The sequence below is a fragment of the Lutra lutra genome, chromosome 16, assembly GCF_902655055.1.
Source record: "Lutra lutra chromosome 16, mLutLut1.2, whole genome shotgun sequence".
NCBI lineage: Eukaryota > Metazoa > Chordata > Mammalia > Carnivora > Mustelidae > Lutra > Lutra lutra.
Genome location: NC_062293.1, coordinates 6,734,155 through 6,746,380, shown reverse-complemented (window position 1 = coordinate 6,746,380; position 12,226 = coordinate 6,734,155). Strand labels below are relative to the sequence as shown.

The 12,226-nt window shown below is 53.4% G+C and overlaps 1 protein-coding gene across 1 annotated transcript in view; it reads left to right on the top strand.

The window, feature by feature from the left end:
• TTYH2 (tweety family member 2) overlaps positions 1-7,498 on the top strand; it is a 36,771-nt gene extending 29,273 nt beyond the window's left edge. The window contains exons 11-14 of the mRNA XM_047707911.1: positions 50-192; positions 815-1,000; positions 1,475-1,553; positions 5,848-7,498. Of these exons, the coding sequence (XP_047563867.1) occupies positions 50-192; positions 815-1,000; positions 1,475-1,553; positions 5,848-5,928 (489 nt within the window). The 3' untranslated portion in view covers positions 5,929-7,498. The remainder of the gene's footprint in view (positions 1-49; positions 193-814; positions 1,001-1,474; positions 1,554-5,847) is intronic.
• The last annotated feature ends 4,728 nt before the right edge of the window (positions 7,499-12,226 follow it).

Genomic DNA, 12,226 nt, shown 5'->3' with positions numbered 1-12,226 from the left:
GTGGCCTGACCTGCTTTCCAGCTACCTGTCCCTCTTCCTCCTCCTATAGGATTACCTGGACGCCCTTAACGGCATCTGCTACGATGGCATCGAAGGCTTGCTGTACCTCTCCCTCTTCTCCCTCCTGGCTGCCCTGGCCTTCTCCACCATGATCTGTGCAGGACCGAGGGCCTGGAAACACTTCACCACGAGGTGGGCTGCCTGGGGCTTCCTGGGGGAAGAGACCGAGCCTGGAGCTGATAATCTGGGATGATGGCAGGGGGGGCCTGGCATTCAGCCCCAGCAGGCTGGTTGGATCGCTGCAGAAGCTTCCCTGAGAGTCCAGACAGACTCCCAAAAGGAGGCTCCGAGGGGCCAGGGCAGGAGCGAAGCCGAGGATGGTGACAATGTCATACCACAGCCTGGCATCCCTTGCTTGTCCTGTCTTTCTCTGCAGGACATTGTGGTATGAGATGATGAGGGCTCTGGGTGCCGGAGGGGCTCCCCCAGAATACCAAGAGGGATAGGTTGTAGCCCTGTGAGCAGGGCACCTTCGTTCGCATTGAGGAGGTAGAGATTAGATGGTATTTCAGTGCATGTGGATAGATCAGACAAAAGGAAGCAGAGAAGGGAAGGTCGGTGTGACAGGGTCAACACGGGGGGCTACCTGGAGGAGGTGGGCATGAAGGTGGGAACTGGTGATCTCTGTACAGGAAGCTGATGCAAACACGTGTAGCCACAGAGTTCTGGCAGCAGAGATTGGGAAGCAGGCCCGGATCCCCCTGCCTCTGAGCCTCGGCCCTCACAGCCAGCTGTGTCCTGTGTGTTATTCTAGGGACAGAGACTACGATGACATCGACAGTGATGACCCGTTCAACCCCCAGGCCCGACGCATGGCAGCTCACAACCCGCCCCGGGGGCAGCTCCGCAGCTTCTGCAGCTACAGCAGCGGCCTGGGCAGCCAGACCAGCCTACAGCCCCCGGCTCAGACCATCTCCAACGCCCCGGTCTCGGAGTACATGTACGTCACGGGCTCCCCAGACGCCCCCTTCCTGCCCCCGCACATCGAGGCCAGGGCCCCGCCCTCAGGGAGCTAGATCCGAGGACCGCACGTTGAGGTTCAGAGAGCCATGTGAGGAGGAAGGCATCAGAGGCCCGCAGTGGCCCCCCACTGCTGCCCCAGGGCCCACCCCAGCACTTCTGCCTGAGGAATAGCCCTCGGTAGATACCAAGCCTTTCCCCGCAGACCCTCAGGGCAGATCACAGGGCCCAGGAGCCGCATCTTTCCAGGCCGTGCTGCTGCTGGCCCCTGGCACCATGGCCGCTGCTTCTCCCCTGGGCCTCCCCGCGCTCTCCTGCCCACACGCCCTCCATGGTCCGTTGGCATCCCCCTCCTCGCATGTGCACACCCACGGGCCCCTCCTGTCCAAACGTGAGCACCCCCGCCCCCATCCCCATGCCTCCCCCTGCTGAGCGCTCCCCTCCACCCCTGCAGGAACCAGGCCATGCTCTTCGGCGGGAACCCACGCTACGAGAACGTGCCCCTCATTGGAAGAGGCTCCCCTCCTCCCACGGTAACCTGGGCCCTCCGGGCAAAATCACAGCTGTGGCCCTTGTGGAGAAATGAGTAAAGATAAGACTTCTGCCGGTCCAGGGAATCCCTCCCACAGAGGTGGGAAAAAAATGGAAGAGTTTAGTTCCTGGACCAGATGGCCACGCAGGTCACAGATAGGCCGCTAAAGACATTGCAGAGAGAGAAAGCTCACCCCCATGTGGCCAGACAGGCTCACCCCAGGGCACACCTGTCCCCAAGCAAGACTCCACAGCACCTTTGTCCACCAGGCCATCCTAAGTATGTGCTAATTAGGGTGGCCGTCAGTGTCCCTAATTGCCACAGCGATGGACGGTCCTCCTCGATGCTTACCTTCCAGTGAGATGCCTCCCAGACCCTAAGAAAACATTCCTGGATTGTAAAGCTGGCAAGAGCCCAATTTAGCCTTTAAAAAGGTTTATATACATCTCAGAGGGACCAAGAAGTCATTTACAGTGATAAGTTTGCTAAACAAAATAATCTAGAAGAGAGAGGACTAATCTAAGAAGAGAGAGCGTCCCCTTTTTGCTCCAGGGATATTGTTTGGTCTTTGTCCTTGGCTGCGGCCAGAGCCCCCGTGGTGGCTGGGACGCCAGCCTTCCTCCAGCCCCTCAGCTCTGCTGTCGGTAGGGACGTCCCCACACCCACACCCACACCCACGTCCAGCCAAGGAACCGAGTCACTGCTTGGAGCCGGAGCCGGTGGCATGAGGGGGTCACGTTGGAGAGAAAAGGCTCTGTCCTCTCCCAAAGGACATGACTACCAGTAGAGACAGTAGACTTTGGGGTTTAAGGGCACAGACTCCCATGCCAAATGCCTGGGTTCACACCCAGATCTTGGCTTAAGACCTCTGTGACCTTGGACAAGCACTTCTTCTCTGTGTGCCTCAGTGTTCCCGCCCGTGGAGTGGGGAGGGTAACGGGGCACACCTCAGGGTGGTGGCGAGCGTTGGAATCTCGGTCACTGTAAATGGGGGAGGAGGGCCTGCAGGTGCTCTAAGAGGAGCTCCTGACTGTACCTTTCACCATCTTCCCCACAAGCTGTGGGATTTATAGGAAATGGGCGTTAGGGGGAGTGGAAAACAAGGTCGAAGTCTGCAATGGGGGTGGGTACCCAACAGAGTCCTGGAGCCAGGTGTCTATCAGGGAGGGACAAGGCATTTGAATTCCCGGGGTCTGGGAGGGCCGTCCTGCTGCTGAACTAGAAGCACTGGACTCTGGGACACGGGGCTGCCGACACGTGCCTGGATCCCGAGAACCAGGCAGGCACATCCGGTGAAGCAGCCCCAAACACGCGGGAAAGAGGAGGACACCTAGCGTCTGTCTCCGGCAAGTGTGCAACCCGTCACTGGGGGAGGGGGAGGCCCAGGAAAGCGGCTCCTGCAATAAGGGCTTTTGGGAGGAGGGAGGAGGTGTCCCTGCTGCACTGTGCGGTCGCAGGAGGTCCTGTGCTGCAGGTGGTACTTCGGCCACACCTTTGAGCGGGGTTCTCACACAAAGGCACTTTTGCCCCCAGGTGACACTTGGCTGTCTGTAGGCATTTTTGGTTGTCACAGTCCGTGGGCAGGTGGTACGGGCGTGTAGTGGGCGAGGGTCGGGGCACCACTCAGCATTGTAGGGCACACAGGACAGCCAGAGCACAAAGAATGATCCAGCCCCAAATGTCCCCAGCACCGTGGTTGAGAGACCCTGCTCTGACCGGTCCCCCATCTTTTCCACCACGACCCCATCTTGCTCTTTGTGCCCAGGGCACCCCACATGCTGTCTTTTTATGCATAGCCCTAGACCCAGGCATAGCCCTTGCTTCCTGAGGTCCTCAGGAAGGGATGAGAGGGCCGGTCAGAGCCCACAGTTCCGAGTAGGCACCTCTTAAAACCCAGCTTGGCTTTCTCCACCTGGAAGCCTCCTGGGTTCCTTTTCCTCCCGGCAGCTGCTGTAGACCCAGGAATACAGGGTGATTGTAATAATCATCTGAGCAAAACATCACTGGGGGGAGATCTGTGAGTAATGAATGACTCTATGCATCATGATGCCAAATAAAAATGATTTTTGGATTACCTTCTGTTTGGAAAGATCCAGGCCACTCTCCCTGCCGTTCCTGGAGATCAACAAGAACTGGCCTTACTTTCGAGGCTGGAGGACAGAGGTCACTTTTCTCCCTAGAGTCACCTGCCCGGGGACTCTCACTGCTTTGGGGGAATTGACGACCCTACTGGCCCCAGGGCGGACCTCTCCCCCACCTCCTGCCATGCAACGGGCTCGAAGAGGCATCAGCAGATGCTGCTGACCAAGGAATCCCCACATGAGAATGTGGACATCCACCCCAGTGGACAGCACGGCCGTCCGCCCCCTGCCTTCCCCCTGCACCTGCTCTGTACTGGGCAAGCGTGACGTTTGGTTGGATCCCTTCCTCTTCCAGCCCCATCTCTGGGACCAATGGGGATTTTGTTCTGGGGGATGATGGCAAACCAGGCAGTCAGAATGGACAGCCCGTTCCGTTGGCTGGAAACGTGCCTTCCCCCAGCTCTCCCTTTGAGGAACCCCTCGTGTCCTCTCAGGCACCGTGTCCTAGACTTGACGGACAAAAGTGAACCAGGCAACTGTTTAAAATACCAATGCTAGGACTTCACTCCAGACTCACTGGAGCAGACAATCCCAGGAAGACGCCTGGAAAGTTCTGAGTATTATCAAGCAGCCAGTGGAGCCTCAAGGAAGTTTGGGCAATAGTGCTTCAAGGAGATGCTTACCCTCGGATGTGCACCAGAATCACCCGGAGGCCTTGTTGCAACCCAGGCTCCTGCTGTACCCCCCTCCCCGCATCTGACTCGGGAAATATGGGCAAGCTGAGGCTGCAGGTCTGGGAAGCTCTGTGGAGAACCTCGGGTCTGTCTGGGTCTGGCATAGGCTTCCTCTCCCTCCACACTATTGATGGGCTTGGTCCTTCTGGAGGACAGGGCTGTCCTGGGCACTGTGGAATGTCTATCTGCATCCCTGGCCTCTACCTTTTTGATACCAATTAAGTCTCCCTATTCCCCAGTTGGGATAGACAAAAATGCCTTCAGACATTGCCAAATGTCACCCCTGCTTACCAACCGCTGGGTTAAAGGGCTTCTGCCAGCTGGGAGCATGTGCTCCCCTCTCTGCTGTGAACAGCATGGACCTGAACCCACAAAACTTCCCTGGGCCAGGAGATACTCAGGGCCCTTCCTGCTGGACTAACCCTGCTACTCCGAGTCAGCAGACCCACAGCATCTGGAGTCCGTTCGAAATGCAGAAGCAGGGATGCCTGGGTGGCTCAGTGGGTTAAGCGTCTGCCTTCGGCTCAGGTCATGATCCCAGGGTGCCGGGATCGAGCTCTGCACCAGGCTCAAGGGAGCCTGTTTCCCCCCCACTTGCACTCTCCATCAAATAAATACAATCTTTTAAAAAAGAAAGAAATGCAGAAGCAGGGTCTGGGATGTGAGATGAGGTAATGTGGGGAGCCCTATCTCCCCGCTTCGGAGCAGCAGCTAGCTAACATCTGTTGAGAACTTTCTATTAGGTCACTGATTCTCCAACTTGGCTGCATTTGGAAGAGCTTTAAAAAAAAATGCTGGTGGCACTTTGAAATGCTGAGTTTTATGTGATGTGGGTTTTATGTCAATAAAAAAAAATTACTGGTGGGTATGGCCCCGGGCAACAGGGTGTTTTTTTAGATGCAGCCAAGTTTGTAACACAGCCGAGCGTGAGAGCCGCCATGCGAGGAGTCTCGCCTGTCTGATGGTATCCTTCCTCCCACGGGAACTGCTGAGGGCTTTTGGGTCCCTCTGCCGGCCAGGGAAACTGAGGCTCGCAGTGGTCAGAGAGCCTTAGCCAAGGTCATGGGATGGATAAGCTGCATAACTGGGATTTGAACGTGGGTCTTTGATTCTAGGGGCCTGGGCCCCTCAGCCTGTTCACTAGGCAGGCTCCCCAGTGTACTGGTGTACCCTGACACTGTCCCATGCCCTGAAGTGGCTGTGGCTGTCACAGCAGGGGGAGGGTGGCTGATCTGTATGTGCGCCTTACATTTAAGGCTGGGAGCCCCATGTCCTTGGTGATCCCAGGACTGGAGGCATCACCAAGAATGAAGCCTGCCCAAGCCATTCTAGTGTCCCCCCAAAATGTCTATGACAAAGACTGGCTCCCGCTCCCGCTCCCGCTCCCCAAGAAGGGCCCGCACCTTTGCGAGCACAGTGTCTGCTCTGACTGTACCGTGTGACCCTGTTCTGACCGTGCCCCTCCCCCTCTCTCCCACAGTATTCTCCCAGCATGAGGGCCACCTACCTGTCTGTGGCGGACGAGCACCTGAGACACTACGGCAATGACTTTCCAGCCTAACGCACTTTTCTGCAAAGGTTCCTGCCTCCTTGATCCGTTTTGGTTTTTAACAAGTCCCGGCACAAGCTGCGTTTCTTTAATAGAAACCAAAGGCGTCTGGAGGCCGGGGGCAGGACCGCGGGATGGGCAGGCTGCCCCGGCGCGCCAGCAATTCAGGGAGAATCCGCCTGAGCTCGGCTGAGATGCCTGAACCAAGGCCCCGGCAGACAGAAGGCCCGTGACCCCGGGCCAGCCTCTCCCTCTTCTGCCCTCCTGTCCACGCAGGCAGTGCCTCCCCGGGGTGCTCAGCCGTGCTGAGGGTGTTGGGAGAGCCGTGCAGGGGGTGGCCCCAGGGCTGGGGGGTGGCCACAGCCGCATCCCTGGCAGGCTTTCCGCAGAGAGACCCCTTGGGAAGGTGAGTGACAGCTGCCACAGCCCACCCACCTTCTCTTCTGCTACCCTCCACTGCCTCTCTTCCATTCCAGAATCGATGCTGTGAGTTGGTTCACTACGGATAGGGACAGTCTCAGGCATTAATAGACACTTTGAAAGCGACACTAACTCTTCCCCCCCACCCCAAGTGTTTTAAATATTGTGATTATCCAAAGAATTGAAATTCCTAGCACATCCAGTTTTTACAAGAGGTCTGGGGCGCGTTCCTTCCCCCTGGGTTGAATACCATTCTTTGGCAGGTGTTGCTGGCATCAGTTCTCTGAGGGTCTGGAGGAAGGGAGGATTTTTAAAGTACTGGTCACTGAGACCTGCTGTCCCAAGCTGCTGCTTGATGGGGAGGTGGGTTCATCCCATTCAAGGAGGGAGGCCCTTTAAGACACAAAAGAAGCTAAGAGGGACCCCCGCACGCACCCCCCTGTTCTGGGGACTGACCAGGTGAAGTGCCCCTCCCTTTGGTCTTCAAGCAGTTCTGTCTTAAAGGTTTTAGCAAGGTGGGATGGTCGTGTCTTGACCTGAGGCAGGCCTCTTCCCCTCCCCCAACCCTGTAGCCAGCCCACTGTCCCGGGCTCTGATAAGCTGAACCCGCTCCATGAGAAGGCGTTTGTTGGCCAGGAGGAAATAATGACCCACCGTCCTGCCTGCTGAGGGTCCAGGGTTAGGGTCTCTGGTGCTTCTCATCTCCTGTCAACTCAGAGCGCACAACACTGATGCCCCCACCGCCTTGCACACCCAGAGCCAGGGACATGGGGTGACCCTGCTGGGGACAAGGGTTCCACTTCCGTTTTCGAAGACCTCCTTTCCCATCAGAATGCTGACAGCAGTGGCTCCCAGCACCCAGCCAAGCCTCTGTGACCCAACAGGGCCCAGGACCGCCCGGACTCTTACCTCACCTGCACTAACCTAGAAATACCTTGTACCATAAATGTGTCCGCGTATGACCCCATCGCATGCAGATAGGAAGCCCGCAACGCCACGACGTTGCTTCTTAACATTTTGTTGCTGGCGACCGTAGAGTTGTTTTTAATGCATGTAAACTAAACTAGACTCCTTCGGTGGTTCCTGAAGGACCAGGTGGGCTTGACTCCGCTTGATACGTGTGTGCCCTTGCCTGGGGAGAAATAAACCACTTGTACTAAAACGTGCGCTCGGTCTAACTTCCTCCACGGCGGCGATAACGAGGGTGCCGCACGCTCCCCGCCGGCGGGGTCACGGGCCAGAGGGCTTCTCCGCAGATCTTGGTGATCTCAGGGTAGGGACTAAAAGATGGGACTAAAAGATGGGACCCAGAGCCCAGGCCAGGTGCCCCTGGACAGTTCGATGGGGTTGGGGCCACGGTCACATGGCTGGCTACACCCCCCAGCTGCTGGCTCCCCAGCTTTGCGCTCTGTACCTGAACTCTGTCTCCATGGGGTGCCTCTCTGGGCAGGGGCACCTGAGATGCTCTGCACCCTTCGTGCAGGGCAGACTCCAACTCTGTGCCTGTGGCTCGACGCCCTGTTAGCGCCTCTGTGCCTGCCACAGTCTCGGCTCCTGGAATTGACTGCATTTCGAGGAACTTCCTAGAGGGAGCAGCTGATGCATCCTTTGGGAGCACTTGAGGCGTGACCCAGAGGACTGTGCACAGCGGAACACGCTGGGCTCAGAACTGCTCATCCCTCAAAGCTGAGCATCGGAACTGGGGCGTTTCTGAAGTAGGGATGTTCCCTCACCCCATCTAGTAGGACAGGTGCCTTCCTCCCTTGTCTCGGGCTTGGAGCCATGGAGAAACCAATCTGGTTTTTTCTTGTAGATTTATCTGTTTAGGGCGCCTGGTTGGCTCAGTGGGTTAAGCAACTGCCTTTGGCTCAGGTCATGGTCCCAGAGTCCCAGGATCGAGTCCCGCATCGGGCTCCCAGCTCCATGGGGAGTCTGCTTCTCCCTCTGACCTTCTCCCCTCTCATGCTCTCTCTTACTCTCTCTCTCAAATAAAGAAAATCTTTTTTTTTTAATTTTTTTATTTTTTCAGCATAACAGTATTCATTATTTTTGCACCACACCCAGTGCTCCATGCAATCCGTGCCCTCTACAATACCCACCACCCGGTGCTCCCAACCTCCCACCCCCACCCCTTCAAAATTCTCAGATCGTTTTTCAGAGTCCATAGTCTCTCATGGTTCACCTCCCCTTCCAATTTCCCTCAACTCCCTTCTCCTCTCCATCTCCCCTTGTCCTCCATGCTTCAAATAAAGAAAATCTTAAAACAAAACAAAACAAAACAAAACAAAAAGATGTATTTATTTATTTTAGAGGGGAAAAGGAGAGAGAGAGAATCTTAGACAGACTCCCTGCTGAGCAGAGAGCCTGACGTGGGGCTTGATCTTATGACCCCAGCCAAAATGAACAGCCAGACAGATGGACACCTGAGCCACCCAGGTGCCTTCCGTACCCCCGCCCAATCTTATTTGTTCAAAGGTAACTGCAGTTCAGTACTCAACTTTGGGGGCATTCATCGTCTCTGGGATCCGCAGAGAAGACCGGAGCGACAGGCGGGCCCTGCGGGAAGCAGGAAGCAGGAAGCAGGCCATGTGAGAGCACGCCCAAGCTCAAGGGCAGTTTGGCTCCCCACGTATGTCATTCCGCGACCTGCATTTCTGTCCTGGGAGCCACAATCTCTCACCCAAGGAAAGAAGTGGGGGGAATAGGCCTGTCTGCCAAGCAGGCAGACATCCACCTGTTGGTTTTACCGTTTCTAAACCTCTCTGAACAGCCCTAACCCCAGACCCAGGAACCTGCTCCCAGAGGGGAAGTAGTGAACTCCACCAGGCCCCCATCTGGAAGCAGCAGAGCTCCTGCCAGGAACAAGGGCGTGTGTTTGAGGCTGTCATTTGGGCTCCCTCAGCCACGGGGCAGGCAGTGACAGAGTGATCCCCGCTCCAAAGCTGGACCATCTCCAGTCTTCCTAAACAAGGCTGTGCGGTGCATTTTTTCTCTTCCAGAGCTTCACGGTCTCGTATTTCCAAGCCTCAGGGGCAATATCCCTGCTTCTTGGCTATAAACTGCTGACACAGCAACTCTCGAGGCACCTTGTGTCCCCACGACAGATAATACCCAGACCGGGAGCATTTCCTTTCTTCTCCCTTTCAGATTTCTATTTTCCCCTTCAAAAGTGCACCGATGGCTTAGCACAGGGGGCCAGCAAACGACCACCACCTGTGAGCCCCACCTGACCTGCTGCCTCAATAGCCAGTGAGTATAGATTCTATATTAGAAAATAATAATAAGGGCACCTGAGTGGCTCAGTGGGTTAAAGCCTCTGCCTTTGGCTCAGGTCATGATCCCAGGGTCCTGGGATCGAGCCCCACATCGGCTCTCTGCTCAGCGGGGAGCCTGCTTCCTCTCTCTCTCTGCCTGCCTCTCTGCCTACTTGTGATCTCTGTCTGTCAAATAAATAAATAAATAAAATCTTTAAAAAAAAAGAAAATAATAGTAATAAAATATTTGCAACAGATTTTGACAGTAGAGAAGACTAACTCTGAACCTCAGTAAAACCAAGTGTTGTCCGCCCTCCAAAGAATTCCATCCTTCTCATTAATAGACCTGTATGACAGAAAAATTCAACTCAATATAATATTTTTAATTTTGTTAATCAAATGTGTGGGAATATTTTTCTCCCTTATCATGGAAGCAGCTACAACGTCTTTGATTTTCTTCTCAACCTGCAGCCTAAAATATTTACTAATTTTTAAATGATTTTACTTATTTGTTTGACAGAGAGAGAGAGAGAACAAGCAGGGGGAGCAGCAGAGGGAGAGGGAGAAGCAGGATCCCCGCTGAGCAGGGACCCCCCCCCCCCCCCCGCTAATATGGGACTCGATCCCAGGACCCCGGGATCATGACCTGAGCTGAAGGCAGATGTTTAACCAACTGAGCCACCCAGGCACCCTACTATTTCTTATAGTACTGTGTAGTTTGCTGGCCCCTGGCCTAGCACATCACCGTCTCTAAATTCTGGGGCTATGGGAGCATCTAAGGCAGTTGTGGCCCTTGACTTCATAGAGTTTACAAATAGACAAGGCTTCCCAGGTTCATAGATGGTGCCTCTTCGCTGTGCTCTCACATAGTGGAAGGGGCTAGGGAGTTCTGTGGGGTCTCTTTTGTAAGAGCACTAATCCCATTCATGACAGCTCCATCCTCATGACTAATCACCTCCCAAAGGCCCCACCTCTGCACACTATCAACGTTGAGCATTAGGATATCAACATATAAATTTGAGGAGGGTATAAACATTCCAGTTGCAGCAGGGGTATGTGGGAGCTCTTTGTACCATCTTTACAACTTTTCTGTAAATCAAAACTAACAGTGAACAGTCTGAAAAGGAAATTTAAAAAGTAATTATATTTATAATCAAATCTTAAAAAAAAACTCCTTAGGAGTTAATCAAAGAAATTAAAGTCTTGTACAATGAAATCTACAAAACACTGCTGAAAGAACCAAGAGAAATAGATACATGGAAAGATACCCATGTTCATGGATTGGAAGACTTAATATCATTAAGGTGTCCGTACTACCCAACGTGATCTACAGATTCAACACAACCCCTATTGAAAAATAACATTTTTTGCAGTATAAACAGAAAAACCAATCCTAACATCTGTATGGAATCTCCTCGAGCCCAAAATAGGCAAAAGAATCTTGAAAAAGAAAAACACACCTGGCAGACTCACATTTCCGGTTTCAAAACTTACTACAAAGCCATAATAATTAAAAGAGTAATGTTGGCATGATGTCAAGACACGAGTCCGATGGAGTAAAACAGAGTCCCGAAATAAACCTTCACATGCGGGGTCAAATGATTTTCAACAATAGGGTCAGGACCATTCAATGGGGGAAAGGGCAGTCTTTTTCTTTTCTTTTTTTAAGATTTTATTTATTTATTTAACAGAGATCACAAGTAGGCAGAGCGGCAGGCAGAGAAAGAGGAAGGGAAACAGGCTCCCTGCTGAGCAGAGAGCCTGATGTGGGACCTGATCCCAGGACCCCAGGATCCTGACCTGATCCGAAGGGAGTGGCTTTAACCCACTGAGCTGCCCAGGTGCCCCGAAAGGGCAGTCTTTTCAACAAATGGCACTGGAAAAACTGGACATCCACATGGAAATTATGTTGGTCCCTTACCTAACAGCAAATACAAAAATTAACTTGAAATGGACAAAGACCTTAATGTAGGACCTAAAGCTATGAATCCCTTAGAAGAAAGCATGGAGTAAAAACTTCATAACATAGGATTTGGCCATGATTTCTGGAGCATGATCCCAATGGTACAGACAATGAAAGAAAAAGTAGACAAGTTGGATTCACAAAAATGTTTAAATTGGGGACACCAAAAGACACTATCGACAGAGCAAAAAGACAACTCACAAAACTGGAGACAATATTTGCAAATTATGTATCTGATAAGGAATTAATATCCAGAATCGATAGAGAACTCAACCACAAAATAAAACTTGATTCAAAATTGGACCAAGGCCTTGAGTAGACACGTCTCCAAAGAAGAGATACAGGTGGCCAACAAGCACAAGATGTTCACCATCACTCTTTGCTGGGGAAATGCAAATCAAAGCTATGGTGAATTGAAACGTGGCTTCACACCCATTAAGAGAGCCACTATCCCAGGGGCACCTGGGTGGCTCAGTGGGTTAAAGCCTCTGCCTTGGGCTCAGGTCGTGATCCCAGGGTCCTGGGATCGAGCCCCGCATCGGGCTTTCTGCTCGGCAGGGAGCCTGCTTCCTCCTCTCTCTCTGCCTGCCTCTCCGCCTACTTGTGAGCTCTCTCTCTGTCAAATAAATAAATAAAATCTTGAAAAAAAAAAAGAGAGAGAGAGAGAGAGAGA